The sequence below is a fragment of the Lolium perenne genome, chromosome 6 (assembly GCF_019359855.2).
Source record: "Lolium perenne isolate Kyuss_39 chromosome 6, Kyuss_2.0, whole genome shotgun sequence".
Classification (NCBI taxonomy): Eukaryota; Viridiplantae; Streptophyta; class Magnoliopsida; order Poales; family Poaceae; genus Lolium; species Lolium perenne.
In genome coordinates, this window is record NC_067249.2 from 232,467,084 (window position 1) to 232,484,213 (window position 17,130).

The 17,130-nt window shown below is 49.2% G+C and overlaps 2 protein-coding genes across 12 annotated transcripts in view; one reads left to right on the forward strand and one right to left on the reverse strand.

The window, feature by feature from the left end:
- Window positions 1–17,130, forward strand: part of LOC127305993 (magnesium transporter MRS2-C-like) — a 47,922-nt gene that overhangs the window by 12,455 nt on the left and 18,337 nt on the right. Inside the window, exon 3 of one of the 9 annotated variants that reach the window (XM_071822913.1) lies at window positions 11,712–12,565. The exons of the other annotated variants lie outside the window; for them this stretch is intronic. Within the exon in view, the coding sequence (XP_071679014.1) occupies window positions 11,712–11,921 (210 nt within the window). The 3' untranslated portion in view covers window positions 11,922–12,565. Of the gene's footprint in view, window positions 1–11,711; window positions 12,566–17,130 lie in introns of those variants that run through there. 9 annotated transcript variants of the gene reach the window in all.
- LOC127305995 (uncharacterized) lies at window positions 4,841–11,702 on the reverse strand. Of its 3 annotated transcripts, none has more exons than XM_051336597.2 (2): window positions 9,165–11,702; window positions 4,841–5,170 (listed from the first exon to the last, which is right to left on the reverse strand). In XM_051336597.2, exons 1-2 carry the CDS (start codon window positions 9,646–9,648, stop codon window positions 5,016–5,018), a joined length of 639 nt encoding a protein of 212 aa, XP_051192557.1. In that variant the 5' UTR covers window positions 9,649–11,702; the 3' UTR covers window positions 4,841–5,015. The 3 variants fall into 3 exon arrangements, with proteins under 3 accessions (XP_051192557.1, XP_051192558.1, XP_071679015.1); XM_051336598.2 differs by having other exon boundaries at window positions 4,841–5,174; XM_071822914.1 differs by lacking the exon at window positions 4,841–5,170 and adding an exon at window positions 5,182–6,464.

Below are 17,130 nucleotides of genomic sequence, written 5' to 3' on the forward strand. Positions count from 1 at the left end.
ACAAAGCACAACACAACCTTAGAACTTTCACATCCTTTGTCCCTGTGTCAATGCAGGCATGAACCCACTATCGAGCATAAGTACTCCCTCTTGGAGTTACAAGCATCTACTTGGCCAGAGCATCTACTAGTAACGGAGAGCATGCAAGATCATAAACAACACATAAGCATAACTTTGATAATCAACATAACAAGTATTCTCTATTCATCGGATCCCAACAAACGCAACATATAGAATTACAGATAGATGATCTTGATCATGTTAGGCAGCTCACAAGATCCGACAATGATAGCATAATGGGGAGAAGACAACCATCTAGCTACTGCTATGGACCCATAGTCCAGGGGTAGACTACTCACACATCACACCGGAGGCGACCATGGCGGCGTAGAGTCCTCCGGGAGATGATTCCCCTCTCCGGAAGGGTGCCGGAGGCGATCTCCTGGATCCCCCGAGATGGGATCGGCGGCGGCGGTGTCTCCGGAAGGTTTTCCGTATCGTGGTTCTCAGTGCGGGGTTTTCGTCACGGAGACTTTTTATAGGCGGAAGGGCAGGTCAAGAGGCGGCACGGGGGCCCCACACTACAGGCCGGCGCGGCCAAGGGGGGGGCCGCGCCGCCCTATGGTGTGGCCCCTCCGTGGCCCCTCTTCGTCTCTCCTTCGGACTTCTGGAAGCTTCGTGAGAAAATAGGCCCCTGGGCTTTGATTTTGTCCAATTCCGAGAATATTTCCTTACTAGGATTTCTGAAACCAAAAACAGCAGAAAACAGCAACTGGCACTTCGGCATCTTGTTAATAGGTTAGTTCCAGAAAATGCACGAATATGACATAAAGTGTGCATAAAACATGTAGATAACATCAATAATGTGGCATGGAACATAAGAAATTATCGATACGTCGGAGACGTATCAGCGGCGCCAGGAGGAAACCAACAACGGTTGGTCCGGCGGAGCATTCACATGGAGCGACGACAATCGCGATCTGGCGGAGTGGACTGATATCCCTAACCTCGAGCTCACAAGACCAGAGAGAGGATGGGAGAGAGGGGTTTTGCTCCGCGCACAACTTGCGACTCATTCCTTTTTTTTCGAGAGTACGCGAACGCGTACCATAATTTTATAGAAGGCATAAAAGTATTTACAAGAGAGGCTCCTACTGCGAACAGAGGGAGCCAGCAACTCCAACATACACAAGAGCTACTCTACTCACCCATTATCTAGGACTCCTACTCCAGCAGCTACCCTAAACCTAGTCGAGATGTAGCTACACTCCTCCATAATCATCTCTGTCATGGTCCTGACCGAGAGCTGGCGGTTAGGGTTATCGAAGTACCAAGCATTTCTGTTCTTCCAAAGGGTATATGCCGTCATGCAGACAAGGCCATCAAAGTATTCTATCAGCTCTCCTGAATCTCTGCCTCTCCGTCACCCACCAATCCACAATTGTGCTGTCGGCCGTGGGCACCTGAAAATTCAGACCTAGGGCTCGCCCACAGCAATGCCAGGTTTCCCTAGCAACCACACATTGGAGGATGATGTGATCGGCCGTGTCCTCCTCCTGCTCACATACAAAACATGCCAATGAGTGTTGCTGAAGTCCAAATTTGGCGCGCCTGTGCGAAGTCCAAATCCGTTTCTGCGCCGCCAGCCAGCTGAACAGCTTGCTCTTGGGCCTACAAGCAAAGACACGAGCCCACGATCCACTTTGGTCGCGCTATCCCACGACCGAATCGTGGCTCGCACAAGAATCACTCCAAGTTGTTACAAACTTGGAGCAGCTAAATGTTAACTGAATAACTGCTAACTGGCGGTAACTGAACCTATCTAGGAAATAGACTAACAGCTATCTAAACTGAAGATGCTGCCCTGGTTTATTACAACAAACTTCTCCTAAGCCAGAAGCAGCTAACTACTTGATCTTGACAATGTTGATCTTCTCGCAGAGTAACTGGAATCGTACTCGACCTAGGACCTTCGTGAGAACATCTGCAAGTTGATCTTTAGTGCCAACAAACTGAACTGTGACAGTTCCATCCTCGATGCAGATCGTGATGAAGCGGTACCTAACCTCGATGTGCTTGCTACGGTCATGGAACACGGGGTTCTTTCACAATTGGATCGCAGACTTGTTGTCCACGAACAGATCAGCGATAAGAGGATCAGTCCCCAGCAGATCGCCTAGCAAAATGCCGAGCCATACTCCTTGGCACGCCGCTGACGCCGTTGCGATATACTCAGATTCGTAGGACGACATTGCAACCATCCTCTGCTTCTGGCTTGCCAAAGACACTGAGCTATTGCCCAAGAAGAAGAGTGTACCTGAGGTACTCCTGTCGTCAACATCGCCGCCCATGTCTGTATTGCTGTAGCCGATCAGATGAGGGCCTTCAGGTGCGGAGGAGAACGAGCAGCCCATGTCGATCGTCCCCGCGATGTAGCGGAGTAAGTGCTTCACAACACTCATGTGTTCCGTGGTGTGCGCTTCCATGAAACGACTCACCATGCCGACAACGAAGCTGATGTTGGGCCGTGTGTGCACCAGGTAGCGTAGGCTACCGACGATGCTGCGGTACATCGCGACGGCGACTAGTGGATTGGTGCTCTACTTCGGCAACTTCAGTCTCGACTCCATGGGCACGTGCGCTCCATCGCAGTCACCTATGCCAACCTTCTAGAGCACTTTTACCGCGAATGCGCTCACATACCTTGATGCCTAGGTACAGAGTGAGAAGTCCTAGATTGCTCATCTTGAATCGGTCGCACATCTTCTGCTTGAATCTTGAGATCGCGGTGGTGCACGCTCTCGTGATGGCGAGATCGTCGATGTAGATGCTGAGCAGGAGCCGTGAATCACCCTCGCCGCGAGTGTATATGGCGTGCCCCGAGGCGCTCCATGCGAACCCGAGCGACACTAGGACAACGTCGAGCTTGGTGTTCCACGCGCGCGGGGCCTAAAGGAGTCCGTAGAGCGCCTTGTGAAGATGCATCACCTTGCTCGATTTGTCACCGTCAATGAACCCTGGTGGCCTGGTGGATGGGTAACGTACACCTCCTCGCCCAGCTCACCATTGAGGAACGCCGTCTTCACGTCCATGTGATGGACCTGCCACTTGAACTGAGCGGCAATGGCAAGGAGGAGCATGACAGAGTCCAGGCACGCGACAGGAGCAAAGAGTTCATCGAAATCAATCCCCGGCCGCTGAACGTACCCCTTGGCGATGAGTCTGGCATTGTGCTTGAGGATGCTGCCGTCCGCGTCGCGCTTGAGCTTGAAGACCCACTTCAATCTGATGGGCTTGTGACCTGCCGACAAATCTGTCAGCGACCAGGTCTTATACTCCGGCGTCCAGGTTTTCTACCCCGCCTCCAGCTGGTGGAGTGACGAAGCGGATGGGCCAATTTGTCGGCGCTGAGGTGGGCTGGCCCATTGTTGATGGTCCAGGTGAAACATAAGCGGCCCGCTCTGGTGGTGAGGTGGCTGGGCTCGAAGGAGAGCTCATTGCAGAAGCCGGTTCGATCGACCTCTCTGGCGTTGCTGCTGGCGGCTACGGCATGGTCCAACTCTAAAGAGTGAGAGTGGTGGCGCCGCTGTCGTGACATGGAGGCGCTTCTTCATAGGGTCATACAGGCCATATGCCTTGCTCCCCTCCTCGTACCCAATTATCAGCATGGGGTGGCTGCGGTCGTCCAACTTCTTCAACCTTGGCTTCGTCTCCTTCGGGTATGCTCTGCAGCCAAACATGTGGAAATAGTGAACGCTACACTTTCTGACATACAATCCCTCGTACGTCGTCTTCTCCTCCAAGCTCCTTGTCAGAGACATGTTCATAACGAAAACAGTTGTCGCCGCTGCTTCTCCCCAGAACTCAGCTGGCAACGACATGGCCTTTAGCATGCTCCTAGTGACACTGACGATGGTCTGTTTGCGCCTCTCCATTACCCCATTCTATTGCGGGATGTGATATGGCGCTTGACGCCTCACTCCGCGCACCAATCGGCAAACTCGTGCGCCGTGAATTCGCCACCGTGATCGGTGCGGAGCACGCACATCGGCCGCTGCATCTCCTTCTTTGCTTTTGCATGGAAACGGCGTATCGTTGCAGCTCCCTCGTCCTTCGTCCTGAGCAGGAACATCGACATGAACCGGTTGTGGTTGTCGACAAGCAGCAGGAAATACCGCTTGCCGCCGGGCGTTGCCGGCGTGATCGGGCCATAGTGGTCACCGACACTGTGCACGAGCTCGAGGGGCGTCGTGTGGTACTTGGCTGCTGTAGGGACGCGGGTGCGCTCCTCATTCAGGTACACTTGCTCCCCCGTGAATAGGGTAGATGTGCATATCGATGCCGAGCGAGCGAGCAACGGTGGTGCCGGGGCTTTGAGCTCGACGATGGTGGCCATGTGCAAGGCTGGGCCAGAATCTCTGCCATGATATTCCTGCATCAGGTGTGCCGCAACAACGGCCATTTCTAGTGCCCCTTGCCACAATAATGGCATTTTTCGCGGTCGATCTCACCGCCGGTGTCGGGCACTGGTGCATACTTGGGCTGAGGCTTGCCAACCTTGTGTCTTCCGCCACCGCTTCCACTAGCACCACCTCCGCGCTGTTGCTTCCTCCTCTCCTCCCACTGCCTTTCAGTGAGCAGGAGTTGCCCACCGGAGCTGCACTTGTCTCCATCCAGGCGCTCCTCGACGGCGCGTAGGTGACCCACCACCTCCTTAACAGTGAGGGTTGATGGCCTCCATGCTTTTGTATTCAATTCGGGCCACTTCCCTTTCCATTACTTTCATAACGGAAATATACATTGTCCAAATATCACTTTCGAAGTAAACCAAAAGGAAACGGGAAAGAAAGAGCGCCCTTGCATCGATAGGAAGCCCGCTGACAGATGAATCGGCATCGAAACATCTACTACGGGGCAAAAACCTATCAACACTAAGACTGAAACAAGGAGTTTAACAAACAGTACAGCCATCATATCCAAAAGCTAACAGGCAACAACAACTAGACTCAAGTTCTTCAAATTTGAGCAGCATGTCGATCGTGATCCTCAATCATCAGTATCTCAGGTACCGGGACTGTCTCCCGAGTCTTCCTCGCCAAATCTGCCGCCATGGTAATCAGCTTCTTCGCACCACCTTTGATCTTCTCTGCATCCTCAGCTTTGTAAAGGCCTGCCTAGTAAGTTAAAAAGGAACAAATAGTAAAAAAGATCACCTCAGGAGATTTGATTGCATATTTTTCAAATGTTACTTTGTTTCTGATAGTCCAAATGGACCAGCATATTGCTGCCAAAAGCAGAGTATAGAACCTCTCATCTCCTGGCAAATAGGCATATAACCAAGCTAAACTCTGCCACAACGATCTAGGACATGTTTTTTCTCCTACAAGCACCCACAGCACCCCAAACCACTTTAGCAACCCCACATGAGAAAAACAAATGCTTTGCCATCTCAACATTATCACAGAAACTACAGTTTGGGCAACCCGGCCAATTCCTCTTTCTCATATTTTCTCTAGTCAAAATAGCATCATAATTAAGCTGCCATAGGAAGATCTTAATTTTCAAGGGTAACCTAGCTTTCCAAATCCTCTTATTATTAGCTCCAGCCAAGTTACTCTCCATATATTGATACATAGATTTAGTCTTTGTTCGCAGTCAACTTCCAAACTACTCCATAAGAAACCTGAGATCTATTAATAAGCCCTGCATTTAGCTTAATATTATTCCACTGCGACAATAACTCAGGATTCAACCTTCTGCGAAAAGGAATATTGAAATTCGATTCAACTACTTGCTCAAACGTATCGTGTATCTTCCTGAGAGTGACATATATTAAACAGACCAGGATATTTCTTTGCTAGGGAAACATCTCCTTCCCAGGGATCAAGCAAAATCTCACAATATCTCCTTTATTTAGCACCACTTCTCTTCCACACAAATAATAATCCTTCACTTTAAGTAAAGCCCTCCAAGAAGGTGAATCAGACGCTCTAGGTTTCACATTCACCAAAGTTTTATTTTTCAAACATTTTTCTCGTACATTTTTTTGCCATAAGCCATCTTCTTTTTTGATTTTCCACTACAATTTACATAATAAACTAATATTTTGTTTCCTTAGGTCCTTGACCCCCAAACCACCTTTTTTCTTTGATCGACACACTTTTGTCCATTTATCCAAGCAATATGCCTTCTTCTTTTTTCCTCCAAGCCCAAAAAAACTTCATACGGTGTTTATCCAACTTTTCCACAAATGTTTTATTTAGCAAAACATAGCCATATAAAACGAAGGAATCCCCGATAAGCAAGCATTTAACAAGGTTAATCTAGCTCCCGATGAGGCAACATCACACATCCAAGCCTCCAGCTTTTTGACCATTTTTTGCATCCAAAAAGTCCCATTCAATATTTTTTTACTTGGAGAAATTCACAGGAATCCCCAAATATTTAATAGGAAGCTTTCCCACCTGAAAATTAAACATATTGGAATAGAACTCATCCATAGTGTTATCTCCACCTATAGTGATTATTTCACTTTTCAGGAAGTTTATCTTAAGACCTGACATCATTTCAAACATATAAAGAAACATTTTAAGATTCAAAGCTTGTTCTGGATCATGCTTGATACATAAAACCGTATCATCCGGATAGTGCAAAATAGCCACCCCATTTTCAATAAGATCTGGTGCAAAACCAGTAAGAAGACCATTTTCTTGAGCCTTCAAAACCATTTTAGTCAAGCATTCTCCTATCAAGTTGAACAAAGTAGGAGACAAGGGATCGCCCTGGCGAACCCCTTTGGCACTTTGGAAATAAGGACCCATCTCATTATTTATTTTTACTGAAACCGTCCCATTATGCAACACTTGATTGATCCAGGAACACAATCAGAGAAACCTCTAATTTTGTGGCACTCTAACATGAACTCTCCCAATTAACTTTGTCATACACGTTTTCGAAATCAAGTTTTAAAATTACCCCCACTCGTTTCTTAACATGAGCATGATGCATGAGTTCATATAAAGACATAATACCATCCATAATATTTCTTCCTCTAATAAAAGCATTTTATTGTATGCTGAATAACTTTTCTCCATAAGGCTCTAACCGAAGCGTCAAAGTTTTTGTTATGAGTTTATAAATGCATCTCAGTAAACAAACTGGCCTAAATTGTTGAATCTCTATCAGCTTCAAGCTACTTTAGGAAGGAGAGTTATAACCCCGTAGTTTAACCTTTGAACATCAAGTTTACCATATTAAAAAGCTACAAAAAGCTTCAGAATATCATGTTGGACCAACTCCCAACAATGTTGATAAAACTCTATCGGTATATTATCCGGTCCAGGTGCTTTATTTTTCTTCATAGAGAAAAGAGCCTTTTCCACTTCGTCTATTGTAAAGTGTCTACACAAATTCTCATTATCCTCTACATTAAGTTTCTCTTCAGGTTTCCACAAATTAGGATCTAACCTGAACATATTGCTGGGGGCAGGACCGAATAAATCTTTATAATACTTAGTTTCATGTTGCAAGAGATTTTTTGTACCCTCAATTAAAACATCCCCTTTTATGCAAACACTGCACATTATTTTTCCTCTTCCGCCAGTTTGCAATTCTATGAAAATAGGACGTGTTTTGATCTCCCTCCAATAACCAATTAGCATGGGACCTCTGGTGCCAGTAGGTTTCCTCCTCAGCATACAAATTATAAAGCTCCCCTTGGATATTACAAATTCTTATCTGCTCCCTCCAATAACCAATTAGCATGGGACAAACCCGCGGCTTTCCTCTACTGCTTCCAACTGGCTCAACTCTTGTTTTAAACTTTGTTTCTTTTTCTTATTATACCAAAGATGTTAGACCCCTAACCTTTAAGGAATTTCTTTACTCTTTTTAACTTGATGTTGAACACATCAATAGGATCATCATTTCTAACATATCTCTCCCATAATTCTTTAACTGATGGTAAAAAATCATGGTTTTTAAACCAGGACACATTAAATTTGAACTCATTACATCTCTTATTAAGAGGCTTTTCACCAGAATCAACAATAAGCATATTGTGGTCAGATTGATCTCTCACCACTTTCCGGACAAACACCAAAGGGAACAAATCCTCCCAGTTCGGGGACATAAGCACCCTGTCTAGCTTTTTAAGAGTTGGATCTTTTTGTTTATTCGACCAAGTGTATAAACCCCCTTTCATATGCACCTCCCGTAAGGACAAGGAATGAATCACTAAATTAAACACCTCTGAAGAATGAGGTAAAGAAGTAGGTTTATTCTTTTCTCTTACATTCCTTAGGATATTAAAGTCACCAACAATGACATAAGGTCCATCAACTGCATTACAGAAAGAAGCCATCTCTACCAAGAAGGCAGTCTTTCTCTCCTCATGAGCGGGTCCGTAAACCACAATAATACTCGATTTACATGTTTTCACATTACCCCATAGACTCATTAAAACCATGAAATCTCCCAACTTAACAGCCTGCACACCCAACGTTTCGTTTTTCGCTCCACATAGGATGCCCCCAGATTTACCAACCGAAGGAATCCATTTCCAAAAGAAAGCATTCTCAGGCTCTATTTTCCTAAAGAAAGCAGTAGTGTAATATTTTTCCATAGTTTCTTGCAAACCAATAAAATCCACCCCATAATCCTTTATAGTATCAGTGAGGCAAGTAGATATCCCTTTTTTACCTGCCCCCCTTTGATTCCAAATAGCAACTATCATTTAATTTTACCAGGAGTCTTCCTCACTCTGCCATTTCTACTAGGAGGCAGGGTAGACATGGCAGCAGCCCCTTGGCTTCTAGTCACAGGTCTAGACACCACAATATTAACATTTTTATTACTTTTTCTAGCTTTCCTAGATTAGATCATAGTAAACGAATCATCTATCATCTGATCCTCAGAGTCATACCAGGTCATATTCAAAGGAGTCACCGTAGCACCATCATGTTGCACCACTAAGGCTTTATTTGATGTCAATTTATCACCTAGATTTTTCCTAGATGTTTCCAACTCTTTTAGCAAATCAACAAATTCAAAATTATCCGACGGTATATCTACACCCATCAAAGACGCTCTTCTCATAATTTCAGTATTGGACAAAATAGAGAGCGCATTACCAGGAAGTAAATTTTCATCAGAAGAGGGATTACCTTCCAGATTCCTTTTCTTGGATATAGCAGCAGCTTGATCCATAACCTTCTCCATCTTTTGTTGTTGGTTCCTCATAGACCTCCTTCCATCCTCCAGCTCTTCACTATTATTATCCACCGCCTTGATAGAAGTTTTGTCCCCTGATTCCTCTTCAGGAGACTGCACAGTATACGCTGGAGATACAACAGGTGTAGGATCGTACTCATGCCCCACCTCAGTCACCACAAGAATCGATGGCCAATCTTTGTTGCATAAAACAGAGGCGTAAGATCTTTCATATGCATTTTGATGGTAGCCCATACACACAATCTCTTTAGATACAACAGGTGTTGCCGGAGCTTTCAAAAGGACAAAAGTATCATCAGTCACAGTAACTTTTTGCTGGAGATCTAAGCCTGTATCAGTAACAGAATTACAAGATTCCTTGATATTAGGAGCATACTCTTCCACAATAGAGTCACCACAAACCCTCACAATATCCATGTCCTGTTGCTGGTTTTTCTCCAGTTGTTCCCTGGCAATAGTGTCAATCAATTACTCGTGGTCCTCTTCACTATCATCCTCATAGTCATTTTCAGGCACCACATCCAAATTATTGGAATAGCTTTTTCCATAGGTAACATTCTAACTTGCTCTAGTTTGCCCCTCGGATGATTCAGCAGGCCTATGGTGATCAATTCTTGACCGCTTGGGTGATGGAACATTAGGAGAGGATCTCTCAGAGGTAGATATAGACATTTTTGTCGCAGGTGGACCTCTCACCACCACAGGTTCCAAGTCATAATAGAAGTCATGGAAGTAATCTCCCAAACAACCTTCATCACAAGGAGGCAATTCATCAATATCACGAAACATCCCAACAAGATTCTGCAATAATCCGGACGATTAAGAGTTTCCTGATCAACCTCCAAGGTTACACCCACCAAGGAACCAGCATAGGCCACAGAAGCACTCCTTTTATCTGCAGGGATATTTTTTACTTTTACCCAGGCTTTGTGTAGTACTGCTTTTGCACCTGGCGTTGCAGACCAAGGCGCCAAGTTAATCACAGCATTGCAGACCCTCATTTTCATATGTTCACCAAGGTAACATGCTTTCTCCACTTCCTTAGTAGTAGGGAACCTCATAGAGAATTGCTTAGTATTTATAGGATGAGCAGTGCATCTCCAACTAGTCCCCAAATATTCATCGAACTCCTGCTCTAAATCTCTGGTCGTTGGAGACCCTTGCACAACCGTTATGACAATACTACTCCCTTTCCTTAACATGTTTCACCTCAGATGAGTCAGGGAAATAGAAAAAACCCAAGCCAGGAGTCTGGAAATCACACATAGAGGCCACACATTCCCACGGTAAAACTACCTGACAAATCTGTCGAATATGACCCAGTTTACCACATCTCTCACATCTAATAGTTGGGCACAAGGAAGTAAGGTGACATGTAGTATTGCAATTGTAACTGCAGCCGTAGGAAGAGCGCACTGCAGACTGTTACCCGTGTTTTGCCGTGGAGGATTCACAGCCGTCGGAGATTTTGCCTGCCCTTCCGGCCTCCTCCCTCCTGCACCTTGTTTCTCCTTGGCCGCAGCCGCCTCCCACCTTGATTTTGCTTCAGAGCCACCACCCATCGATCTCGAGCTCTCCGACATATCTGTCTGCCAGACCAGGTTGTGATTCTGCTGCGGCCGGTCGAACCTTCCCATGTTCCCACGGCCGTTGCCGCCACCTCCCCTCTGATTCCCCATCGCCCGCCCACCTCTGTTGCCCATCGACCTCGAAGGAATTGACTGTGGAATATTTTTTGGGGATTTAGGTGGAGAAACAACCACCTGAGCGAACGATCAATGGTCACCTGCGACTTTCCCCGGCCACCATTCGAACGACTCAGATGGGGAATCGACTGGCTCAGATACCCTAGGTGCCCTCCATAAATGAGCGAAGAGCGAGCCAAGATTGAAACCGGAGAAAGGGGATAAAGCCAACCGCTCCACTCTTACCTCGCCACCATGGGGGCCCTGGTGTGCAGAGACCCGTGCTCCCCCATCCAGACCCGAATCCGCTCCTCCCTTCTCCTGATGCGCCGGCCCTGCATGCGTTGATCTCAGAGCATATCTCGCCTCTCAATTGCCTCCATGCGTCTCCTCGCGACTGAGTCCAACCGGATGCGACGGAACCTGGACCAAATGGCATGGAAACTCCACCAAACCTCCTGATTCTGCAGATTCTCCCTCCAGGATCGATCGCGTGCCAATCGCCACCTCCTTGTGGTCGAGGAGGACGAACCTGCCTGCGTCGTGCCTGACGATGAGGAATCTGTCGGTGAAGGCAAGCTCTCGCCGGTGAAGCGTGATAGCATAGGCGACACGCCAACGCGTATCCAGCGTCGCTATGGGAGGTCCTCACAAGAAAGAAGATGCATGCCTTACACAATTCTCAACTCAGCTGAGCGTGCAGGCATGTTGCTAGCCTCCATGCTGAACGCGATCTGCACGAACCTGGATGGCACGAGTGATAAGAATTTTCTTACAACCTTTTCGTCATTGCAGGCGTTGCCGGGGGAGCGCCGGGACGATGCAAGGTTGGTGATGCGCATGCCGAAGTCGTCGATCCGCTCGCCGTCCTTGAAGCAGATGGTTTCAAACTCCGTTTGGAGCCATCGCACGCGCGTGTCGCGCACACGGTTGGTGCCTTGGTGCTGCACGCAGATGGCTTCCCATGCAACCTTCGCGCTCCCCTTGCTGGTGAGCATGCAGTGAATCTCCGGCGGGGTGGAGCGCAGCAGCGCCGCCAGGGCCTGCTTGTCCTCGCGCCATGGTACGTCGTCATCCTCGATCGTGTCCCACAACGACGCGGCCTGGAGGTTGACCTCCATCACCGTCGTCCAGTTGATGTACTGACCCCGCTTCAGCATCGGGAAGGACAGGCTGGTGCCGCCGCCGCCAGCGGTCTTGCGCACCACATATTGCTAGATGACGATCTCGTTGCCTCCTTGACGTACCCGGCTCCATCTCCGGCTTGGCGATCATCGTCGCCGATTCACCGGAGGAGGGGTACTTGAGAAGCGAGGCAGAGGGAGTGGCGGTGGGATCCTGCCACCTGTTATCACCAGAATTTGACCAAGTTGGAGGTGGGCCACGATCAAGATAAGCCTGAAGGTTATTTTTGGAGAGAGCACGAAGATCGGCCTTTTATACCAAGTTGGGCTTAATTGCCCGTGTATCTGTAAAATATTAGATCGCATCTTAGTTTAGAAGTTAGAATCTTACTCGTGCACGGTTTGGTGCACGCCCACATTAGAAAGTCCCCTGGACTATAAATATGTATCTAGGGTTTATGGAATAAACAACAACTCACGTTCAACCCAAAACAAACCAATCTCGGCGCATCGCCAACTCCTTCATCTCGAGGGTTTCAATCAGGTAAGCGACATGCTGCCTAGATCGCATCTTGCGATCTAGGCAGCACAAGCCCCACGTTGTTCATGCGTTGCTCGTACTGAAGCGTCTTTGATGGCGAGCAACGTAGTTATCATAGATGTGTTAGGGTTAGCATAGTTCTTCGGATAACATGCTTACGTAGTGCAGCCCTTGCATGTCTAGCCGCCCTCACGCCTATCTCAGGCGTGGGGGCGGCACCCTGCCTGTTCATCATCTGGTAGATCTGATCCGTTACGATTGCTCCTTGCTCTGCAAGGATTAGTTTAATATCTGCAATAGTTAGGCCTTACAAAGGGGTGGAGGATCCAGCGGCACGTAGGGTGGCGTTCGCAAGTCCTAAACAGGATGTTCCGAGGATCAACGTCATGTTGGTTTTTAGGCCTTGTTTAGGATCGGCTTATGAGCACCGTGCGTGGCCGCGAGGCCCAACCTGGAGTAGGATGATCCGATTATGCGGTGAAAACCCTAAATCGTCGTAGATCTCATTAGCTATATCTTGATCAAGCAGGATCACCAAGTATTCGTGCACCCCGTACGGATCATGGGTGAATCGGCTCTTTGAGCCGATTCACAGGATAACCTGAGAGCCGATCGAGGCTCGTATTTAATGTTTACGTGTATGCCATGCAGGAAATAAGCGAGGCATCCCCATCACCTTCCTGACCAGGTATAGGTCAGGTGGCACGCCCTTGCACTTCGCATCGCCGCGTGTGACCAGAAGAGCATTGCGGGCCGTCGCTCGGAGGGGTCTCAGCCAGCCGCAGCTCTAGGCTCTTCCCGGCTCTACCGTGTTGCCAGGCCGCTGCCCGCCGGTGGGTTTTGGCAGGCAACACATTCTGGCACGCCCGGTGGGACAATCGTCTACATCAACCACATCGCCATCTACATCTAAGATGGCGGCGGACGGCACGCCGCCACCTACGAGGAGCTGCTCGACGAGCTCAAGAAGAGATACGACGAGATCAAGGTCACCCTCGAAGCCGACCTCATCGGCTCTTTCCGCAGAACCCGTTCCCATGGCATCGGATGGAAGGGATTCTCACCGCAAGGTGCACTCGATGGGATAGATCTCTCGCCCCGTCGGAGGAACGCACCAGGGCCTACGGCGGAGATCAACTACTTGGTGGCTCACTCGCTACACCGCCACTCGAAAACCTGGTCAACGTGTTGGAGCGTCTCGCTCTGCGCGTGATCCGAGAGATCATGAGCCACCAGTACTCGCCGTCAGGACCAGCTCTCGGGACGCATCAAGGAGAGTTGCCGCTCCAGTCCCGTCCACCGCTGCCATATGCGTTGGCAGCACCACCTGAAGTGCCGGCTACACCGGCATTCGTCGTCTACAAGATTGGTGGTGATCCTAGTGACTACCAGTTCTTGACCGAGGCGCCTAAGGAGATCCCTCAAGGATACGCGTGCACGTATGTGCCGATTGTGGCAATCGGGGCACTCTCAAACCAGGCCACAACATCGTGGACTCCGGCGAAAACAGGAGAAACGTCGGCAACAGAACTTGAGAAGCGGACGTGGCTAACTAAGTACGCCACCCCGACGAAACTTCCCGAGCCCAGCTCCTGCGGTTGGCTCGTAGCTGGAAAAGCAAGCATGGCTGGCTAAGTACGCCACCCCGGCGAACCTTCGCAGTGCAACTTCTGCAGCCCAAGACAATGGATCAGATCGCACCATGCGAGAGACCAGTTCGGCATGGTGCCGAAAAGAAGGGCAATCGGCTATTCCAAGCCGTACCCCGACGAGTACGAGATGATCCCGCTGCCACCTAAATATCGGCTCCCTGACTTCTCCAAATTCAGTGGATCAGATGGCTCCAGCTCCATCGAGCACGTCGGCCGATATTTGGCGCAACTAGGACCGGCTTCAGTGTCGGATCAGCTACGTGTGAGGCTCTTTTCACAGTCCCTCACAGGATCGGCTTTCGGATGGTACACCTCTCCGCCAGCAAACTCCATCCAGTCTTGGAAGCAATTGGAAGAACAATTCCATGCGCAATACCATTCAGAAGCTTCCGAGTCTAGCATTGCCGATCTAGCACAACTACGTCAGAAGCGCGGAGAAACGGTGACAGAGTACATCCAGCGCTTCAGGAATCTTAGGAACCGATGTTATTCGGTTCGTATAACTGAAAAGGAAGCAGTCGAGTTGGCAGTAGCTGGCCTTGCAACACAGCTCAAGGACATGGCCTCCCAAGCAGATTATCCCTCGATGGCACACATGGTTCAGAAATTATCAGCATATGAACAACGCTACCCAGACCTGTACCAGGACAAGTTCAAGCGTGCAGTAGTCATGGTCGATACAGAGGAGGATGAGGTGCCTGCGGGAGACCAAGAAGTAGCAGTGGCTGAGTGGACTCGGGGAGGAGCCCCCGTGTCCTGCAAATGGGTAAAGCCACCAGGGCCGCCCAGGGGATTTGATTTTGACGTGACCAAGACTGAACAAATCTTCGACCTCCTGCTCAAGGAGAAACAGTTGACGATTCCTGAAGGTCTCAAGTTCCCCACGGCGCAAGAGCTAAACGGAAAGCCGTACTGCAAATTCCACAACTCGCTTTCCCATGCCACCAACGACTGCAGGGTGTGGCGTCAGCACATCCAAGCGGCGATAGAGAAGGGGTGTCTAATTTTCAACCAGTACGCCATGAAGGTCGACACCCAACCCTTCCCCGCCGTTAACATGGTAGAAGTCATCTACCCTGAGGGTTGCCAGCCAGGTCCCACGTTCAGCATCAACATGGTAGGACCTGGGAACCACTCTGGCAAAGATGGAGATGAGGGCAGCTGCTCTCATAGCAAGGACACAGAGGAGGCCGCTCCACGCGATCGGCTCCATCATGATGGCAAGCGCTACGTCACAGAGGGAGAAGTGAAGAACATAAGATATCAACGACCTCTCTCTGATCACCTCCTCAACAAATATGTAAGTCAGTATGGCCAACGCCGACGGTCCAACTATGATGATGAAGGAGATCGTCTGGCTAGAGAAGCCAGAAGACATCGTCGGCAGGATCGCGATGAGGAGGAGCACGAGCGCCGTGCCACGGACAAGTCAAGGGAGCAAGATGACAACGCCAGACACTGGGACTGCCCTTTCTTCAGACACTGCTGGGATTCAGGAATGAGCCGATTGCCTACAATCGGCAATTGCCCAGAATGCAACCAGAAGAAGAAGGAGGCAGCCAACGTGTCTGTGTTCAAAGCGCTTAGGGCCTCTCCCGCCACAGAGCAAACGTGCTGAGTCACCTCGTTGGGCAGATCTTGAGGATTCCGAAGACGAGGGACTAGAAGAAGAAGAAGATAGGTACCACCGTCCAAGGTGGTGCCCTGACGGACTCAGCCGTTCACAAAAACGCAGGGTTCAGCGGTTGCGCGGCCTGGAGGAAGCCGAAAGGTTATACTTGCACACGCTAAGGAAGGCACGGCCTGATGCGCTGCAAAGGTTCAGCGAGCCCTGGATGAAGAGGGTCGTCCACGGAGAATGGAGTGGCGCCCCAAACAAAGGAGAGCCGATGATGAAACATCGGCTGGCACGAACATGGTGTTCATCCTCCCTTCAGAGTTCAGTGCTCCAGGTTTAGATGAGACGTCCGTGGCACAACTTGACTGCGGCCCACGGCCGGTTATCTTTGAGAAGCCACGAGAAAGGAGCTACAGACATCTGAAGGCCCTGTACTTGCGAGGATATATCGATGGGAGGCCTATAAATAAGATGCTGGTGGACACCGGAGCGGCAGTTAACATCATGCCGTACTCTATGCTACGTCGGCTGGGACGCTCTAGCTCGGATCTAATCAAGACCAACGTAACTTTGAGCGATTTCAACGGCCAAGCGTACGAGGCACAAGGAGTTCGAACGTGGATCTGACCGTAGGAAGGAAAACTATCGCTACAACGTTCTTCATCGTCGATAGCACAAGCGGTTATCTTTGTCTTCTTTGAAGAGATTGGATCCACGCCAACTGCTGTATTCCCTCCACGATGCACCAATGCATAATACAATGGGATGGAGATGAGGTAGAGGTCGTCCAGGCCGATGACTCAGCCGAAATTTCAACGGCTGGCATGAACGCATGGGAAGCAGCAGGCCAAGAACCCCTTTCAGGCATCAACTTGGACGACTGCGAGCGCATCGATGTGACAAAGGGAAGGGTTAAGTTGGTTTTATCCACTGGCCTGACCATATAGTTGAAGCGAAGCGATGTGCAACTTGGCGAGGCTGATCCTTGTGATCGGCCCCAAAGGTCTATGAAGGGACATTACAGAACCTTCAGTCAGCGCTCCAATCATTGTGGAGGCCGATCCCAGTAATCGGCCAAAATTATCCTCACCACGTGTTCTGCTTGTGTTCACCCTCGACCCTATCAGGAGCCGACGTGCGAGTTACAGAGCCGATATCTGCCATTCTTTGACAGCTTCGGCTCGGGGGGCACCTAAACAGGGGAACCAGATGCAGGGGTACATGTGCAGGGGTACATGCTGTGCAATGAAATACTGGGGGCCGATAGGGAAAAATCGGC